Genomic DNA, 22,286 nt, shown 5'->3' with positions numbered 1-22,286 from the left:
AATTGTTTAATGAATCCATTATTTACTAATTAGTGGGTCTGACTCTAAAGTAGTTGCAGCATTTGATTATTCAGTGTTGTTTGCCAGGGTGTCTGATCTGCTCATTTTAAATTGTCATCATTAAGATACAATGAAGAGGAAAAAACTTCACAAAGAAAGGGCAAAGTATAATGAAATCAACAAAAAGAGAGTTAAGCATTTAAATCTACAGCAAAAGCAGACATATTTATAAATATCTTATAAATGTAAAAATCATGGTGCTGTGCTTTTATAAATGTCGAATAAAAGAAAAAAAAAAACAGCTAATTAAATGAGCTCAGTGTTATCAGGTGTTGTCACTGATTAGGAATGTGGTTGGAACAAAAACTTGCAGAGGGTCCCCAGGACCGAGTTTGGGAAACACTGGGGTAGAATGTCAGTGCCTGACCTGAACAATCAATACCCCAATTTTAACCTACCGCAGCACAAAGCATAGTGAGTTCCACATTTCCTTTGACACAAACATTGACAGTTTCTACACTGTAAACAGTGCTTAAAAGACAGGTATCTTTCTTGTCCTCCACTTTATTGCAATCATTTTTTGCCACACAGCTTCTGCACCACGCTACTTGACACATTCATGCGTCATGAAATCACCAGGCATATTACAGTGATTCGGTCATACAGTGCCAAATGCATCAGTTTTCCTTTGAAGTAAAATCTCAATCAGTTTAGGTGAAATACAGAAACTGTTTATCGATATATAGTAACCTTGGTTAGCAAAGGGTCCACCAGTGTCAGCACATATGGTGTATAAATACTGTATTAACTGTACTTGCCATTTCACTTGGTGCCTAAACTGGAGTACCAGTATCAAGTTTCATATGTACTCAGAGCTTGCTTTGCACAACATATAGAAATTGATACCGAATTGTGCCCATTTAGATGTGATATACTATATCCATGACAGCGTTCTCTTGTAACTCATGAGACTTTCGTCATATCCTATGTCATGATTGGGAACATACACATAATGTATATTTTTGATAGTCATTGTTTGACATCCCACAGTTTGTACAGTTTCAATGCTCAGAGATTGGCTTAATCATAGTCATTGTTACTAGAGAAATGTACGTATTTCATAATGAGTGCAAAATTACACTCACTCATAACTGGTAAAAATGGGTGTCTGCAACAACCATTTTGTGGAATAGTACCATCTCTGCACTGATTTTCCCACTATACCCTGCAGTATCAGGAGAATGAATAACACCCACATTTTGTTTGCAGCTACAGGCTGCTGGTTAATATGACAAATAAATGGTTTATCTTGACTTTTCTAACATTGCTTAGCATAGTGGTTCATTTCAACAGCTATTATCTCTGCCAGACTATTATCAACAAATCGTAAATAATCCAGATAATCAGACTGTGCTTACCTGTAAACAGGTAATAAGGTAGTGCAGAATTGTCAGCAGTAGTATGAAGCTGACACCAAACACAAAAATCAGAATCAGAAAACTGGCAGGTCGGAATTTACTGAACAAGTGTCTGTTCCACTGTCTGTACCAACGTTTGATGACCAATTCACAGTGTCATTACCATCACTCGATTCAAGCAAATGCCTCAGTTGCAATTTGTTCTAAAATTGACTTTATAGCTTTTCATCTGTGTTGTGATGTGAAATTTTGCATATAAGTTGATAAATATTTTGTATGTGTTAGGCAAAGCAATGTAATATTAGTGTTGCATTAGTGAGAAGCATTCATGTTTACAAGCTCTCACCAGGACCGAGTCTCTTTGAATTTTATGATTTTACGACAGGATTTGGGGGAAGTGCCTCAAACCAGTTTGGGAAGTGTTTCTCTGCCAAAGTCTCTATCTCAACCCCCCGCAGAAAAGCCAGGCTGCCTAATTGCCAAGCTTTACCTTAACATATGGTTTTGGGGGCAGGTGTGAAGGTGTTCTATTCCACCATTGGTCTGAAGTATGGCTGTTTGGAACTGGCTTGTATCAGAAGCCTTTAAGTACCACGACACCCTATTGGCTGTAGGGGTTGGACAGAAAACCTACAAATTTGCTCACTCCCTCACTCTCTCTCTCTTACCAAACTGAAAGACCATCACACCATGAAATGAAAAGGACAACACAATGAAGAGCACAATTCGGCAGCCATATTGAGACAAGCATGCGGACTGTTCTGAAAAAAGCTGACCACAAATGATGCCTTAACTAGAGACATTTTTAAGTAAATAACAAGTCTGTGTACCGCCTGAAACTACACATCCCCATTTATCAGGTTGTATGGTTGCCAATTTTCAAATGTACTTTGCATATTGTTATTATTTATGAATATTGTCAATAATACATTGTATAAATTGTAACTTAACTTCTGCTTGTCTTTTACTACACCTAATTGCCTGAGGTTACAGATGTAGGAGGGAAGGTGGGGAGAAGTTATATACTATAATACCTTATAAACAGTGGTAAGTCTGTGAGATTTGAGGTGTCCTGACAGAGGCTACATATTAATAATGCAATAGGGGAAAGTAGAGTGATATAATACTCTACCAAGACAAAACAATCTGCCATTGTGTTTTTGGTTCACGGCTCCACCCCACTCATGAATATTAATGAGTCAGCACAAAGTGACTGCAGAGTTACAGAACACATAGAGATATTCAAGATTTCTTTGCAGCATGATGTTATTTCATCCACTTGATAGCAGTAGAATTCTGTCCCAAAATTTATTTGGGTTTAACACTGTAAAGCAGATCGTCATATATCAGCCCCTGTCTGACTCAGCTTTAACCATATTTACATAAAAAGCCAAGCACGAATAATATTCATGGTTAACACTAAGGAGGTTAAATATCTCAGGGATTTCCTATATCACTTCACAGACAATTTTTCCATTAACAAATGCCAATGTTTTCGGTAAAACTTAAAAAAAAAATACATATGCTCCTGTACCAACTATTAACATAGAACACTGCAAATTAATATGACAAATAGGACACCTCAAGTATTACTTGCCAGGTGATTTCCTCACAATTTATTAACTTATTAAACAGAAAGCTTCTCATATGCAACATTTAAAATGCTCAGTGTAGTTCAGTTGTGAAAAGCAAAATAACAAACACAGCATTTCTCAGGGGTGGGGGTTGACTTGTTCTCAATCCTACTTTTGTAAAAATTGATTGATTTGTATGGAATGATTGTAATAACATTAATAAAATTTCAAAAAAAAAAACCAACAAACACAGCATTTGAGCTATACAGTGAGATGCAAAAGTTTGGGCAACCTTGTTAATAGTCATTATTTTCCTGTATAAATCGTTGGTTGTTACGATAAAAAATGTCAGTTAAATATATCATATAGGAGACACACACAGTGATATTTGAGAAGTGAAATTAAGTTTATTGGATTTACAGAAAGTGTGCAATAATTGTTCAAACAAAATCAGGCAGGTGCATAAATTTGGGCACCACAAAAAAGAAATGAAATCAATATTTAGTAGATCCGCCTTTTGCAGAAATTACAGCCTCTAAACGCTTCCTGTAGGTTAGAGTCTGAGAGTCTGGATTGTGGTTGAAGGTATTTTGGACCATTCCTCTTTACAAAACATCTCTAGTTCATTCAGGTTTGATGGCTTCCGAGCATGGACAGCTCTCTTTAACTCACACCACAGATTTTCAATTATATTCAGGTCTGGGGACTGAGATGGCCATTCCAGAACATTGTACTTGTTCCTCTGCATGAATGCCTTAGTGGATTTTGAGCAGTGTTTCGGGTCGTTGTCTTGTTGAAAGATCCATCCCTGGCGCAGCTTCAGCTTTGTCACTGATTCCTGGACATTGGTCTCCAGAATCTGCTGATACGGAGTGGAATCCATGCGTCCCTCAACTTTGACAAGATTCCCAGTCCCTGCACTGGCCACACAGCCCCACAGCATGATGGAACCACCACCATATTTTACTGTAGGTAGCAGGTGTTTTTCTTGGAATGCTGTGTTCTTTTTCCTCCATGCATAACGCCCCTTGTTATGCCCAAATAACTCAATTTTAGTTTCATCAGTCCACAGCACCTTATTGCAAAATGAAGCTGGAGCATACCTCAAGCGGCTCTGTTTGTGCTGTGGGCGGAGAATAGGCTTCTTCTGCATCACTCTCGCATACAGCATCTCCTTGTGTAAAGTGCGCCGAGTGGTTGAACGATGCACAGTGACTCCATCTGCTGCAAGATGATGTTGTGGGTCTTCGGTGCTGGTCTGTGGGTTGACTCTGATTGTTCTCACCATTCGTCGCTTCTGTCTATCCGAAATCTTTCTTGGTCTGCCACTTCGAGCCTTAACTTGAACTGACCCTGTGGTCTTCCATTTCCTCAATATGTTCCTAACTGTGGAAACAGACAGCTTAAATCTCTGGGACAGCTTTCTGTATCCTTCCTCTAAACCATGATGGTGAACAATCTTTGTCTTCAGGTCATTTGAGAGTTGTTTTGTGACCCCCATGTTGCTACTCTTCAGAGAAAATTAAAGGAGGAGGGAAACTTACAATTGACCCCTTAAATACTCTTTCTCATTATAGGATTCACCTGCGTAGGTAGGTCAGGGGTCACCTGGTTACCAAGCCAATTTGAGTTCCAATAATTAGTTCTAAACGTTTTGGAATCAATAAAATGACAATGGCGCCCAAATTTATGCACCTGCCTGATTTTGTTTGAACAATTATTGCACACTTTCTGTAAATCCAATAAACTTCATTTCACTTCTCAAATATCACTGTGTGTGTCTCTTATATGATATATTTAACTGACATTTTTTATCGTAACATCCAAAGATTTATACAGGAAAATAACGACTATTAACAAGGTTGCCCAAACTTTTGCATCCCACTGTACTGTTTTAAACCCATCAGAGGCCTCATGTATAAACATTGCGTTCCGTAAGAACATTTCCACGTTCAAATCGTGATGTATAAAACCTAAAAGTGTAAAGCCATGCACATTTTCACGGTACCTCATACCCTGTCATGCGTAAGTTCTGTGCTCAGTTTTGCAGACTGGCGGCACCCAGCGTCAAAGCAGTGCTACTGTTCCAGTGTGGTTATCCTTTCTTTTTTAGATACACAACCCTGACGTGGCTTTATAAATACACTGAAATTAACCGCATATTGTTTATTAGTTTAATGCATCTGATTGTAATTAAGCTGTAACAAAATAATGGTCCACAGAATGGTCAAACTATTCCAAATACCATAACTGCTTTAGTGTTGTTACTCTCACTGCACCTTCTTCTTCGTCATTCAGCTGCTCCCGTTAGGGTTGCCACATCGGATCATCTTTTTCAGTATTACTCTCACTGCATCACTTGAAGTATTTATATCACTGTAACCGAGTGTGAATCACAGCTGTACAGCAGCTGATTAGAAAGAGAATTATCAGTATACAGCATCAAGCACACGCTGCCTCGGCCATGCTGTCTATTGAACTGCTCTCATATGGCAAATGCTTCAGAGCCTTTCCTCGCGGTTCAGAAACAGTTTCATCCCAAGAACTCTAAATGCACTCAATCAGTCCATCAAGTGTTCCTTGTAGAACTGTTTGTACTTAGAAGTACAATTACCTCACTGTAAACTTGCGATACAGTTATATTGCACAACCTGAGCCACTTTATAAAGTGCGTATTTACATATGATGACGATATCATTTTTAAGATGAAATGCAGGAAAATATGTTATATTATACAGATAAAACTTTAACTTAATTTAAATAATCTACTGTATATTGTTAATAATTAAACATGTGAGGACACAGTGCCGCAGCGCTAGCAAGCAGCTGGCGCTCCGTTCACAGATTGTTCCTGCCTTGTGCTGTATTCTTGCTGGTGCTGATGCGACACTGGAAGGATAGATAGATAGAATAATTAAATACATACTACGAAGATATTTCAATGTTCCTTAAATGTTTCGAATAATCGGTGTTCTAAGATTACAGATGGCTTAACATTTATTATAGAGCTGATTGTATGGCGATTGAGTATTTGGAGAAAGAAACATAAGGACAGGAATTAGAGGTTAGTACGTTTGAAAGGGACAGTACTGCTACAATAAAGTATTTGATCGAAGGTCGCGCATAGCGCAGCAAGCATCTTGTGTGAGACACGAACAATCACTGTGCCACCTTGTTCCAATGTTTAACAACATGCTTTAACTCCTATCATCAAGAAAACAATATCATGTATACATTTCAGTATTTAAATTATTTAGAGAGCTGTAATATCATGAATGTAATGGATTCTGTGTCCTACCTGAGGAAGTAAAAGCATATAGTGATTCACACACTTAGAGCACATAGGAGATCAAATACAAAACAAAGCATTTAACGTGCTACTTTAGTTACGACGGGATTTGAGAAACTAGTAAATTAAACAATTTTAAGATGAAGTTTATGATGTTCTACTTTAATGACAAAATAAACTACATGATTAAAGTTGAAATTTCGAGATCAAAGTTGACATTTCGTGCTTTTTTCCCATTGTGTGCTTTTTTTTCCCACTGTACCCTAATAAGCTTTCATGAGACGCTCACACAATAGGCTACGACTTGCCTTTTCACGGCGACTTTGATATCTGACAGCTTCTTTTTTTACTTCAGGCAATGTGCGACTTTGTGAACTTGAGCTTTCGAGTTTCTCTGACACTCTATGTCACTCGATCAACTTCCTTTTGTTGTTTATACCAACAAACAGTACGTTTTTCCTTGCCTCCACTTGGTATTTACTGAAATTCTATTTTCCCTTGTGCTTTTGGAATTGCCTTTTCACAGAACACTGAGCTTAAGGGCTATTTATATTGATTTGCATATTCAATGAGGCATAATTCTGGGAGGAGCTGGGGTGGAGCAGCAGGTGCGTGTACGTGCATTAATTTTCACGCTGACCGGGATTTATGAAGCGGAAGAACGAGGAAGCTGGCGTTCCCACAGATTTATGCATCTGGATTTTTTTTGTGCATAAGCACATTTCCGCTTTTTTGCTTACGTCATGCTGTAGTGTGAATTCTATGCACGGCGTTATACATGAGGCCCCAGGAGACCAAAAAATATATTACGGGGGTCCTCGGGTTACGATGTCTTGACACATGACTCTTCGAGTTTACAACGCTCACTCCCATAAAAACTTAAATAAATTGAGACGTGAGAAGGAATAAAGGTAAGGTTTTTTTTACGATCATTTTTTCTGTTACTACAGTACGTGTACAGTACAGTATATTTATGTCCTTTTCCTTTTTCTGTGGCTTAGTTGTATTTTTATGATCTAGATTATGATTTTGCAAATGTGTTAGGATAGGTAAGTGACTTAGGCTAGGGTGTGTTTCAACTTACACCAAAATTCGGGTTACATCATTATTGTAGGAACAGAACTGTGTCGTAACCCGAGGACCCCCTGTATTACATTAAGCCAACAATGATATAATGGCAAAATCATTTAAATATAAGTTAAAAAATCTGGCATATCAAACATTAGATTAAAAAAAAGTGCCTTACCGTTTTGCAGATGTAAAATTAGCCATTACTTCTAGAACATTCACTCCAAACATATCCAGCTGATTCAACAGACCAGTGAGTTTCTCAAGTAAACTGTAGAAGTATAAGAAGACATATTAAAATAGTAAATTTCGTGATACATTGTATAACATTAAAATCTGTTTTACTGGAAATCAAGAAACAAAAATATATTAGTGAATATTTACTGTTCTTTCCTTTTTATCACTTAATTATGAACACAATAAGACAAATAAATAGTAATTTATCCATCATGGAAGGAATTGAAAGCTGTAAAGCATTGCACTGCTTAGTAATTAATGCGCTAGAAGAATGAATTTCAAATATTAAGAAATAGCATTACTGCGGTGGGCTGGCACCCTGGCCAGGGTTTGTTTCCTGTCTTGCGCCCTGTGTTGGCTGGGATTGGATCCAACAGACTGCCGTGACCCTGTAGTTAGGATATAGCGGGTTGGATAATGGATGGATGGAAGAAACACCATTAATTTCCTCCTTACATTACATAACATATCAAAAATTCTTTAGTTTAAATAAGGTATAAATGAAAGCATATTCATTATAAAGAATTTTTTAATCTCGCCTACACATTGATTAAAAATATACTTCATTTTGCGGAAACATGCTGTAAATTTGCTTAAGTTCAATGTCAGAAGCTAAAACCAAAGAATTTTTATATCACAAATACACTGACAGATAGGCACACACACACTCGCTCACACACACACACACACACAAACCCTACCTAACGAAGGCTATACAGCTAAAACATTACATCTACTATCTTCTTTCCTTTTCTGAACAGAAACAATCCTTCACTATCCATCCACACATTTTCAAAACCTGCTTATCGAGAAAAGCTGAAGCCAATCTGAGGAAGTATCAGGTGCAAGGCAGGAACAATCTCTTGAAAGGTACCAGAAAATCTTAGGGGGAACACACATACACACACATCATGAATCAAGTCAGCTTCACCAATCCACCTAATCCGGATTCCTTAGACTGTGAGAGGAAACCAGAGCACCTGGAGTAAACCCATGCAGACACAGGGAGAACGTGCAAACTCCACAGATGGAGCACATGCAGCTTCAAAAAAAGTTATCTTGTTGTGAGGCAACAGTGCCACAACTGTGTCATCATGTTGTTCATAAACTTTAACATTTTTACTAATTATCTATATATATAATTCACTAAGGCAAGACACACATGGAAAGCACGCTGGAAGGGACGTGGATTCACTAAGCCGCCAACAAGTGAGACACCTATGGCGCACGCAGGAAGGAGCCACGCCCACACCCAACTCCAAGACAATTGGATACGACGACAACTCGCAGGGCCACGCCCACCAACTCGGACGCGACGACACAGAAAAAACTGCGTCATTTATATTCGTCTGTCGTAGAGGCCACATGCAGGGCAGGTCAGGTTAATGTCATGTGCATGTCATGCACCTCCGAGCTACGTTGACTGTTCAAAGAGGCATGTTTCTCTCCATATGCAGCATGTGAAATGGTTTGCGAGGGGTATCCAATGGAATCCTTAAAACACTCCTTTACAACTGAGGTTAAAGCACAATGAAGTAGGCACTCTTTAAAAAATTAGTTTTCGGTTACGACGCACAACCACGTGCACCATAGCAAACTGTTTTACACGCTACATACAGCTATTCGCTTCCGCGACAAACATGCGTCTTCTTAGATGCTCCTGCAGGAACACGGAAGACGTTTCCCTTCCCACCAGCACTCCTTTTTCACCGGCCGGCGTCTACTGTCGCTCTCTAGCCATTCACACTGCCTGCTCATTTGCCTGGATGCAAAAACTCACCGACCACCCAATTAGTCCCTTTCGTCTGTGCTAAGAGTCCACATGCACGTCTGAGCCACGTGGCGTTTGTTATGCTGCGGGTTCACTATTGTGTTGTATTTTGCTCTCTCCAGAGTTCCATCTTTTCATTCACTTACTGTTGTATTCTCACACCAACCCGTTTTAGACAGCCATGTCTTTCCAGAAGTGTTTAGCATTCAATAAATAATTATGCGTGAGATTGACCGTGTGTCTACCCAGAGCAGAGCGGTGTGGGTAAGCCGCTGAACCCCATTCAGGCTGCAAACAGTGGAATTCCCACTAAGTGCGACTCATACGCTCCCACTCATTACGTCCCTACCCTTTGTACACACCCCCCTCCCACATCGCTTCTACCGTGGTCGGATGTCTTGGTGGATTATATATAGAAAAGCAGCCAAAACCGCACAGAGCAATGACAAATCTATGTGAGAAAAAGGTGTATCTAGACTGTGCAAAGATGACAACGACTCAAGTGACGAGTTGGAGGTGGGCACATGAGCAGGCAGTGCATACTGAACATCTTTTCATTCACTTACTGTTGTATTCTCACACCAACCCGTTTTAGACAACCGTGTCTTTCCAGAAGTGTTTAGCATTCAATAAACAATTATGCATGAGATTGAGCGTGTGTCTACCCGGTGTGGAGAGGCGTGGGTAAGCCGTTGAACCCCATTCGGGCTGCAAACCGTGGAATTCCCACTAAGTGCGACTCATACGCTCCCACTCATTACGTCCCTACCCTTTGTACACACCCGACCCCCACCTTGCTACTACCGTGGTTGGGTGTCTTGGTGGATTATATATACTTTGTAGAAAAGCAGCCAAAACCGCACAGAGCAATGAAAAGTCTATGCGAGGCACAGGTGCATCTGGACTGTGCAAAGACGACAACGACTCAAATGATGAGTTGGAGGTGGGCACATGAGCAGGCAGTGCATACTGCATGACAAATCAGCAGACTATCATGACAGAGGGAGCGAAATGGATGTCCTTCTCCTCTCCTCCCGTTCCAACCTCCGCGCCTGAGCAGCGCACAGACGATTGTGTGTTGGTTCGTTATGTGCATTGTTACAATGTTGCTTTTCTTGCTGATTTATTACATTACCGATTTTTCAAATGTTAATTTTCTCCCTGTGCTTAAAAATCACTAAAAAACCGGCCTGATTATGCAGCGTATGGTACGCCACGGGTTGGCTAGTATTTGATAACAACAAACTACCGGTTGTTGTCTACTAAGCCCAAGCTCTCTAATGCCTTTTTATAAAATCCCTCCAATGTTCAAATTTTTGAAAATTAGAGTCATAAGGAAGTATAATCATGGTAATGGTGACAAGAGTGGGTGGTAGAAAGTTGCTTAAGGAGCACCAGCTTAGAGTGCATATATCAGCTATTTGACAGTAAATAATTTTCAAAAGCCTTAGATATAGGATTATAACACTATGTATTTAAACTGTCACATGGGGGTATTATGTGCTAAGGTCATCTCTTTAGGCCAGCATAATTTTATCAATTAAGAGAAGCTAAAATTAAGTAAATAAAAGAGATGAACTTGGGGGAAAAAAAAAATAGTTAAATTCCCAGTGGAACTGAAGGACAGCTAAAAAGAAAAAATATCAAACAAGAAATTAAACCATTCAGATTTTAAACTAAATAATGTTTTACATGTAAAAAGCAGATGACGTGGAACCAGCTCAAATTCAAGTTACTGATGCAGAACTTGCAAATTCTGCAAATGTCCATGAATTTTTCTCCAGTTAATTTGGTTTTCTTCTAACATCCTGAAGATATGTGTTTTAGTTTGAATGGTTACCCTATATTGGACTTGTATATATGTATGTGGGGATGTAAATGAATGTGCAATGTGATATACTGGCACACCTTTTGCATTAGTTTTTTGCCTTGTGCTGATGCAGCCAGGATAGGTTTAAAAGCTTAATGTCGCTCAGCTAGGTTTTTGTTGATGAATGACTGACCAGACGTAGAAAAAATGTTTTAACGGTAAATGCATTTGTAGAACTGGTAATTTAAAAGTGGGATGAATTTAACATCAAGGAATCTTGAGATTTCTAGTAGACAGGGCCAATTTTAAAGGAAACTAGGCTGCAGTATATTGGTGTTTGGAGTACAAGTTTTAAATAATTATATAAACTATTGAATAATGTATGTAATTTTAATTTACATGGTTTGTATCGGAATTACAGCAACACCTGAACAAGACAAATTCCTGACTTGAACTGTTTTTGCTTTGTAAACTGTAATAGAGACTAAGAGGAAATATAATAGCAGTAATTAATATTATAATATAAAAAAACACATGAGCTGATGGTAGACATAACTTAGTCATTCAACAAGGATGTGGCAGGACAAAAAAAAACTAAAATATTACTTAAAACTCTTTTACACAGACTAAAATACACTGTATATGAAAGCAATAAAAAAATAGGGTTATACTATAAATATATTTAAACCATGACTTAATAATGGCTTTAAAACTCAAAACCAAGCCAGGCAATCATTAGCTGCAGATTTTCAGCAGTTTAATAACTACACTTCAGTTCTTGCTATTAACTGAACATGTGGTATAATTAAATGGTTCAATCCAGCTTTGTTCTCCTACTTCAGAATTTCCGATCAGTGTAGATTTTCCTGTCTTCTACCACTTGACGTATCATTTTTTTCTAAACATTTTATTAAAACAAGTTCTTCAGAAAAAAACTCAAGTGAAAATAGTACCTTGGCTCATCACCCCGAAAGTGAATAGTAGAGGTCACGTAGTATATGTGTAGCAAATTTCAGGTCAATAGGTCAATAGGTCAAGCTACAGGTGATTTAAAATCCTGGACAGACGGTAGCATATTATATAAGAAGATACTATAAATATTAAAAGGTGCAGATTAAAAATACTCAAGTAATTGTAACTGTGCAATACATATACATATTAGAGTTACAATTTTAATATAATTATTAAATACAGTAATAAAAAGGGTTAAAATAATAGACTGATTATTTTTACCATTTTATGGAATAAGTTGACCATTTGCTATTTTTATTACCTGGAAAGCTCTTTCTCTGTCTTTCTGTTCTTGATTTCAGGCAATGCAGGTGCCTGCCAGATCTTAACAATTTAAACAGGCTGCAGAAATGGTGGTGGTGGTGGGGGGCTTTAATGATCATGACTGCCTTGGTAGTGCACCTTTCTATATAGAGGTCCAGTAGTGATGGTACTGATTATCCCTATGATGCACTCAGCTGAGTGCAAAAATTCTCTGCAGAGCTGTATGCTCCTTTTCTGAGCCATTTCCATACCATGAAGTGATGCATTCTGACAGTATGCTTTCAATGGCTGCAAGTTTAAAGGACTTCAAGGCGTCTTTTTGACACAGAATTTGTTCAGTTGGTCTTAGATGGTAAATGCACTACCTTGTCTTTCTCACCAGAATGTTTGTATTTTTGGACCATTTTAAGTCACTCCTGATGTTGATTCACAGGTATTTGAAACAGTCAACCCTTTCCATGTCAGCACTGTTATTAAACAGAGGTGTGCACTCAGTTCTTTGCTTCTCGTTCTCTCTGCTGAAATCTACTATGAACTCTTTTGCTTTGCTGACGCTGATGGACAGGCTGTGTTTCTAACATCATAGTGACAAGATAGTTACATCATCTAGGTAGGGTTGTTGTTGCTAATGAGGGCTACCACAGCTGTGTTATCAGCAAATTTTACAATGATGTTTGAGCTGTACCTTGCTATAGTATCATGTGTGTACAGTGAATACAGCAGCTGGCTAAAAACACCCCCCCAGAATATGCAAGTGTTCAGCCTAATGGACCTGTAGGTGTTTTTTCCCCCACTCTACCTACTTGGAGTCTTGCAGACAAAAAGTCCAGGTTCCACGTATATAAGGTGGACCTCAGTCCCAGATTCTGCTATTCTAGTAGGGATAATTGTTTTGAAGGCTGAGCCAACGACAATAAGCAACAGCCTTACATAACCTTTTTAATAAGTCTCTAAGTAAGAAATGGTAGAGTGTAGTACCTGAAAAATGTCATAGATCTGTGGATCTATTTGATTTGTATGCAAACTGACTGGATCCATGTCTTTGGGAAGGCAGGAGCAGAAATGGTCCTTAATAAGATGTTCAAATCATTTCATAACAACTGAAGTGAGAGCTGCAGGCAAGTAGTCATTTACACTGGATGGAGTTGTTGTTGTGGACAGTGACAATGGTGGAACATTAGAAGCAAGCATCTGAGATGTGTTAAATATAGTGGTAAACACTGGAGTCAGCTGGTTAGCACAGATATTCAGTACAAGACTTGTTATACTATTGGGAATATAGTTTGCAAAGTACATCTGAGAAGGTAGTATACACATACTGAATGTCAAGAAAACTATGATACCCTGACAAGGAGAAACAAACCACAGAGACCTTGCGCAGGGAGAGCAATAATGAATCCTTGCGTTTTTGTATTTGTATGAATAGATGCACTCACATGAAGGCAAAAGGAAGTGGCAGCCAAGCAGCTATCTTGTGAAACCTTATAGAAAGGCTTGTAGTCAAGCCAGTTACTGCTGCAACCAAACATCAAAATTTTAATGTTAAAAGAAAGTGTGCTTTAAAAAATGGCTAAAATGTATGTATGTTTGATAAAACAATGCTTTACAAATGATTGAATAGTATTTAAATTTCTATTAATGAAAAATACCAGGCATACAAGCAATGTATAAGTTTAAAATTAATTTTTCACAATAATGTGCTCCATCCTTTGAAATCCTGTCAGACATTAATAATGGTACTTACTTTGGCAGATTCAGATTTTTCAGAAGCAGAGTCCTTCCATATTCAGTCTGTGAGTAGAGGCACAGGAGAGACAAGCATTCCTTTTGAATCTCTGGCATGCTGGATCTAAGTGGGTCAATTAGGTATTTGCTTCCATTCTCTGACTGGATTAAAAGCTGTTGATTTTCCTCTGGAAAACATCAGCCTAATTAAAACCTTGGAATTAAACTGGAAAATTTCACTAACATTACTTAATGCAGAATTAGGATATTCTGTCTTCCAAATGTTAATAAATTAGATTAGAAATAAAGTCAGTATCTTAAATAAATCACAATGTACTGAATTTACATTTTCAAGTAACATTTTGTATCAATCTTTGATTTGAACCAGCATCACACAAGAGCATATTCAAAAGTAATAAAATATGTATATTTATTAAAATAAATGTAAATGACCAGAATGACAAGGTATGTAAAAAAATTTGTTTTAGCATTGGTCTGTTAAAACCATGTTAGACAATCATTGGTTATAGATTTTCAGCAGTTTCTTAAATAGGCACCAGTTGTTGCTGGAGACTGGAATTTAATTCCAGGCAAAAAGGAAGTTTTTGAGAAGCCTGCATATTGTCCTAATTTTTGGTGAGGGTTTTTTTACTCCCTCACTTCAAACCTTCAAAGACAGGAAACCTTGTGACAGATCTCAGTAGCTGAATACATCCAGTACAGTCAAGGACAAAAGTTTTGAGAATGACAAAGTTTGCTGCTTGTGTTTTTAGATCTTTTTGTCAGATTTTTCTATGGTATACTGAAGTATAATTACAAGCATTTCAGTTTCTAAGGCTTTTATTGACAATGAAATTAAGTTTATGCAAAGAGTCAAAACTTGGGGTTTGTCAGAATTTGTGGGATTTTGTTTGTGCACCTGTGTCTTGAGGATTGACCACAAATTCTCAATGAGATTAACACTAGAATTACCAGAGCCTACGTGAAAAACTCGTAAATCCGTCCCACCTTAAATCGCTTCTTAAAATCATTCACAGCTCTCCACCAACGTCTTTTGTCATCTAAATGTGCTGATAAAAGAAAAGCTGCAAGCAGCCGGATATTCCATCCCCCCACCGACTTAGAACATGCACAAACTTCTCCCAGCTCATGCCTTGATTGATTTTCTGGGAGTGAAGTGGAGTTTTAGAGTGGAAATAATAGATCGTTGTTTGGAATGCACGCATTTCATGTCTGTTCCGTTTCTACAGTAATCTGTGTAAACACATTGTTAAAACAGAAAAGTTTTTTTGTATTCTAGTAGTAGATGACAAAATGTAGGCATAAACTATATAATGTATGAAGCCTGAAGTATCAAAGAAATACTTTCGCAAAAGGTACAAATCTAACACAACAATTGCGTTTTTATTCAAAAATATAACTGCAGAAACAAAAAGCCGCCTTAACATGCGACATTGACACCCGTTTATTAGGACTGCCTCCGTGGTGCAATAGAATCAGCTGCCGACTAGGAATCAAAAGGTCACGAGTTTGCTTCTGCACCACTCCATTTTGAGAAGTAAACTGCTCTTAGTCTTACTATTTTAGAATAAAAACATACATTTGATTTCAGTCTGTAACAGCCGGTGTAATTTATGATACTTGTAAAGGTTAGCTTTGGTTTTTTTAGTCAGTTTTATTATCTCTGCCGCGTTCACAAGCCCAAACACACCCCACCCCTGCATCTGACACAGCTATTTGCACATAGACGTGCTATAACAGAGGTAAACTCAACTCCCTTCTACATCGGAGCAAGAATGCACATAACCATTGCTTGCATACTAAAGTGTCAGCAGGCACTTTTCGTGGCATTACACACATTTTTGATCATGCCCTCTGCACACTACTTGTGACTTTAGGCTTTAGGAAGTAAATAAATACTATTTAAGTACTATTCTTTACTCATGTTCTTAGGCAAAATTGTGAGTGAGCCCACTCCCTTCGCTGACAAGCAACCCAACGCATGAATGGTCTCAGTATGCTTTACTGTTGGCATGACACAGGACTGATGGTAGCGCTTACCTTTCCTTCTCCAGACAATCTTTTTTCTGGATGCCCCAAACAATCGGAAAAGGGATTCATTAGAGAAAACGACTTTACCCCAGTCCTCAGCCGTCCAATCCCTGTACCCTTTGCAGAATATCAGTCTGTGCCTGATGTTTTTCTTGAAGAGAAGTGGCTTCTTTGCGGTCCTTCTTCACACCAGGCCATCCTCCAAAAGTCTTCACCTCACTGTGCATGCAGATGCATTCATACCTGCCTGCTGCCATTCCTGAGCAAGCTCTGCACTGGTGGTGCCCCAATCCCACAGCTGAATCAACTTTAGGAGATGGTTCTGGCGCTTACTGTACTTTCTTGGTCGCCCTGAAGCCTTCATCACAACAGCGGTGCAAACGTTTTCTTTTTTAAATTAAGTTCATTTTCATGACAAAGATGGACTTTGCAATTACTTGCAATTCATCTGATCACTCTTCATAACATTCTGGAGTATATGCAAATTGCCATCATAAAAACTGAGGCAGTAGACTTTGTGAAAATTAATATTTGTGTCATTCTCAAAACTTTTGGCCAAGACTGTAATGAATTTGGGAGTGGCTGCTGCATTGAGTTCAGATTTGTTAAAGAACAGTGAAGAAGAACTAATCACTAACTATCCATACTTTGTACTAGGAAGAGAGGAACACCTTGTGAACAACAACAACTTTTATTTATATAGCACATTTTCATACAAACAGTAGCTCAAAGTGCTTTACATAATAAAGAATAGAAAAAAGACACAATAAGAAAACAAAATAAATCAACATTAATTAACATCGAATAAGAGTAAGGTTCAATGGCCAGGTGGGACAGAAAAAACAAAAAAACTCCAGACGGCTGGAGAAAAAATAAAATCTGTAGGGATTCCAGACCATGAGACCGCCCAGTCCCCTCAAAGACCTCAACGACCTCAAAGACAATCACTGGAGGAGCAGCACAAGATGCAATCTAACAGAAAGACTTGGAATAAAACAAAAACTACACTCTTCTTCCATAATTGAAAGTGAAAATCTATCCATTGGCAAAACACTTCCTCTCTGTCTTGAGATGATAGGAACCATACTGTACAAAAAACTATAAATATCATTACTGGTTTGTATTTTTGGCTCTGAAGATAATAATGTGTGTATACTTTTATCTAGAATAAAGCCAGGAAATGTATTAGGATTTACATTTCATGTTGATGATGCTACTTAAAGTAGTATCTTGTGTATTGTGTAAATCTTTAACTTTTACAACTTTCTCCCTGAAAATGTAACAGGAAAGCACACACATCCAACCTCAAAGGTCAAACATCAGGTACATCCCATTATGTAATGGAAGAAACCTATAAACTAGACAAAAATACCAAATCATTTAATAATCATTTTACAAAGCCAAATGAATGCTGTTTTTAGACAATCCTTTATACAAGAGTTAAACAGGAGAACTATAATTCTTAATGCACTGCCTGTTTTATTGGAGAATGAGAGCAACATCTAATCTGACTTGGTTTTCTATATACTGTATTAGGTTGTTTGCATATATATGTGTCTGCATTAATGTATATATCCATATTCTACAGCTCCCTATGGCATGAACAAAATAAGCATGTTTGGTTTATTTGTTGAAGGACAGTCTATTGCCACAAACAAACCGCAAAAAGAGAGACTGAAGCCATTTACATTCACCATTGCTCATGAATTTAAATTAATTCCATTTCACCACATAGACGAAGGAGGATATCTGAAAGAGACTCTGGAACACCTTAATTATTATTTGAGTAAATAAACTTTATAACATGAATGGTATTTTGTTAATTTTTTAATTCTTATCTTCTTATTTATTGGTTGTTTTGACATTATTTACAGTGTTGTGATTTCTATATTTATTGAACCATATCCGTTGCACTAATTTATCCTACCATATCCAATATTGTAATTACATGTGTTCAATCTCCTGCACCAAAAATTACAACCTGTACAAAGGCATTTATGTAAGGTGTAATAACAATACATGAAACTGACAGGAAGAACTCATAGTATACCATCAGCAAATAAGCATTCTGGTTTGTGCCTCCTTTCTGAAATCACAGAATTTCACATTATTATGCAAACAGTGAATAACTTAATAGCAAAATGAAAAAATTTCTTAAGAAACATTTAAACAGAAAATAATGTTGGGGCAACTCTATAGTTTTGAAGATTAAGCAAAATTGATAAGGTAATAAATACATAAAATAAGGTAGTATTTTAAAGAGCAATAATGGGATGCAAAGAAAAGAAACTTTGTTTGCAGTTGCTTAAATCACACTGATGTACCACTAGCAGATTACTACCTGGATGAGAGAATGGAATGGAGCTATTGTACATGGCTCAAATATTTAAAATGGAAAACCACATAAACTAGAATGGCACTTACCATTTTCCTTGCAAACTGCACACCACAGTCCCAAAACAGACAAACATAACTCTTCATCAAAAAATGTGTTATTTTCTCCAGAAATACATCTGAAAAAGTATGATTTAAATAAACAAACATTCACCTTCATTTTTCTTTAAACAGTGCTTTAAGTAGCAATAGACTATTCATGCACCTTTAGAAAAACAAATACACAAAAAAGAAAAGATTATTATTGACATGAATTTCATGGTGTTCTGTAATAGCAATTTGGTCTCTCAATAAAATGTTGAGAATATTAATCGTCTTTAAGAAATGACCTATAAAAAGGATCACGATGACCTGGCAGTGTATGTCAAAGAGATGCATCCTTCTTTTTCTGAAAAGATACAGTACTTCTCTAACATAATGCACAAAGCATAAGCAGTACATTGCCAAATCTGTTTTTAAGGAAATATCGATAAAATCAAAGCTAGAGTGGCCAACTGTATATATACTAAAATGAAAGATTTGCGTAATGGAATAATTCAAATAACCTTGCAAATGAATTGGATCTACATTCTGAAATATCTGATTTTGATACATTTTGTATCTGACCCACATTTTAAAATCCTCGGATTAACAAATTAGCATTCCTGCCTTATTATTTACATCACTTTTTAAATCTAAATATAGACTTTGTAACATCATTTCCTCCTGACTGCAGAATACAAAAACACAGTTTATCTAAAATTAACAATAATACCCTGTTCATATATTTATGACATTTAAGTCAATTACTTGCTTTATGATATACAATGAATTTATATAATTTTATTCTCAGATTAAATGGCAGGGCTACTTCTTCAAAGCTGCAACAGAATTATTTACATTGCTGCCTCATGAACTGTTGGTATGAAGTTTGCATTTTTTTCCTGAGATTACCTGTTTTTTTTCTGACAATTCAATTTCTTTATCGCATTCCAAAAATGTTCAGATTATGGTTATTGGTGATTGACCAGTTATGAGAAAGTACAAATGTTTTTATGTACATTGTGATGGCCTGACACCTCACCCACAGTTGGTTTCTCTGATGTGTACTAGGACAGGTGTTGGTTCTATGCAACAATGACTCAGATGAAATGAATTAATCAAATGAATAAAATGGATGCATAAATGGATAGTGAAATACAATGTTCAGTTGCAAGTAAATTATACAGTTGCATGTAAATTATTCTCAATTACTTTTAACAGGTGTGGTGGTATATTTGTTATTGATGCCACCACACAGCTGTAATCTAATCCAAAGGAGATATCTTCATCTTGTATTCAAAAACTGTGACGCTGTACTCATACAGAAAGAGTGAAGAATTGTCCAGAACAAACACCCTCTAACCTGGCATTTTGTGAATCTTGTTAATCTACAGTGGATAATCTCTCTGTATGCATGAGTTTATTGTTGTATATGGAATCCATATTTATCCAAAATAAACAACCAAACATTCTTACACTTTTATTTTATAAATTCAATAAGTAGTCCATCTATTAAAAATGTTCTTTTTCCAGGAGCAAATGAATATTTTTATTACACGTGAATACAAAAAACTTAAATGTTATTTTATAGTAATTTTTATACACTTAATTTCAAATTGTTATTTTAGAAAAGTGGTGTCCATAACGTATGGACATTTTTTATGAGATTAATAGAATAATTTGAGATGTAGGAGTTGCTTGTTCCAAATAAAATAAAAAATAAAGGAATGTTTATTCATAGAAACTCATACTGGTAAGAATGAATAATACATTGTATATTAATCATAAAAACATGTTTTATTGGTCAAAATAAGAAAGACACACAGAGATTTAAATCATAAAATCAAAAGATGTCTATTCCTGCCTGTTTATCTGTAACGTTCTATTACCTCAAAATATTACTAAGTGATTAAAGATTGTAAATATGACAGATCATCATCCCATTTATCTATAAACATAGGCCACTGTGTCTTTGACTGAAAAGATTTGTTTGTCTTTTTTCCAGGATAACATTCAGTATCAGGTTTCTGCAAATTTGCAGTGATCTCCTTACAAGTGCCCTTACCTTTTTACAAAGTTATTGCTGTTGATTATACTGAAGCCATTGTTGATCCTGAATAATGCTTGTTCAGTGTCTGCAAAAAAATGGAGAGATAATGTCAGGCTACTGTAGCTGTTTCTTGTACACTCTTTCAAGAGTCTATAATTTCAGAAGATACTCACGCAGCTGTAAACACAGAAATTAAATGTCAAGGTCATCCATACACATAGGAATTTTTCAGGTTATAAAAATGTAAGTCAAGTTATCAACATCGGTTTAATCTTTGCATAACATGATTCTAACAGTTTATTAAAAATAAATATGTGCTATCATTTTATATTCTGTATATTTTTTTATTAAAATGAGGAAAATGTTGCTGAAATAAATCATTAGTTTTAAAATATCACAAAGCTTTCCAATGTTTTGTTTACATACATTCTTTTCATAGTTACTTACTGTATTGGATTAAAGGAACAGGCATAAAGTGTTTTTATTACAAATATATTGTTTTGAACTTTTTCAAGGTTGCAGGGTGAGTCAAAGGCACAAATTAAACCAGCCACTTAGTGGTTTAAATTCTAGCAGTTTAGTAACCAGACCATTGAAGCTTACTTATCATAAATTTAAAACAAAAAGGGTATAAGGCAGTCTATAGTATTAGCTTAGGCATTAGGTTGTAATACATTATCATTTATTATTCAAAAACTGCTTTGTCACAATCTTTTCAAGGAGGAATAAGGATTAGGTTAATAGTGAAAAGAGACCTCATGATTTCTTGCATCATACATTGCCTAAATTCAATACAGTATTTAAAATTATTCTGTTTGGTAAAATTTACACATCCACAAAGCAATGACACATTTGGCATAGCAAACAAACAATTTCATTGAAGATGCTCACTTTACCCAAGAGAGACCAACTAGGTGTAAAACAAACCAGAGTGAGATATTTTAAAATACATACAAATAAAAGCAAGTAAATAAATGACAATATAATCCAAAACATTGGATGGCAAAAAGGAAACAAAGAAAGAATGAAAAGTATGGATAAAGTTCTAAAAAAATAAATGAATTCAGCTGTGGAGTTCACATGGCTGCACACACATACAGAGAATAATCTTTCTCTGAATCTTATATCCTAATAGGACCAAGGAAGTCAGTGAAGAAGGAACATTTCTTTTGTCCTTCAACATCCTAATAAAAGTTAAAGTTATGCGATGCATATGGAAGATAGTAGTTTAAACTCTTTCAGAATCTATCAAGAAGCAACAGTTTCTAAACAACATCATCAAAATATAATATTCTCTAATGTCAGCTCTTCACGTTGTATAGAATAGTTAAAATAAAGACTTAATTCTGTTATCCATCTCAACAAAACTGGAATGTTGGCCCCTAATTACAATATCAATGATGGAATCATTCGAATACGATATAGGGACTTTTCCATTAATGAGAATATACTGCATAACCTGTAAAATTTTGACACTTGCTTTCAACTGAAGAAATTATTCATGGAATGAAGAACTTTGCAAAGAACTTTATAATCTTCCATCAAAAATGTCAGCCTAAATAAGAAAGTATAAAAGTAAATGCAGAAAGTGTTTAAACTAAA

General features: G+C 36.5%; 1 protein-coding gene across 2 annotated transcripts in view; it reads right to left on the bottom strand.

Moving 5' to 3' along the window:
* ttc12 (tetratricopeptide repeat domain 12) overlaps window positions 1-22,286 on the bottom strand; it is a 143,908-nt gene that overhangs the window by 27,528 nt on the left and 94,094 nt on the right. For both annotated transcript variants that reach the window (XM_039763999.1, XM_039764000.1), the window contains 4 exons: window positions 20,700-20,769; window positions 18,644-18,732; window positions 14,187-14,355; window positions 7,528-7,620 (listed from right to left, as the gene is read on the bottom strand). In XM_039763999.1, coding sequence (XP_039619933.1) covers window positions 7,528-7,620; window positions 14,187-14,355; window positions 18,644-18,732; window positions 20,700-20,769 — 421 coding nt within the window. The remainder of the gene's footprint in view (window positions 1-7,527; window positions 7,621-14,186; window positions 14,356-18,643; window positions 18,733-20,699; window positions 20,770-22,286) is intronic.

Source organism: Polypterus senegalus, chromosome 9 (assembly GCF_016835505.1).
Source record: "Polypterus senegalus isolate Bchr_013 chromosome 9, ASM1683550v1, whole genome shotgun sequence".
Taxonomy (NCBI): Eukaryota; Metazoa; Chordata; class Cladistia; order Polypteriformes; family Polypteridae; genus Polypterus; species Polypterus senegalus.
This window is presented reverse-complemented; position numbering and strand designations above follow the sequence as displayed.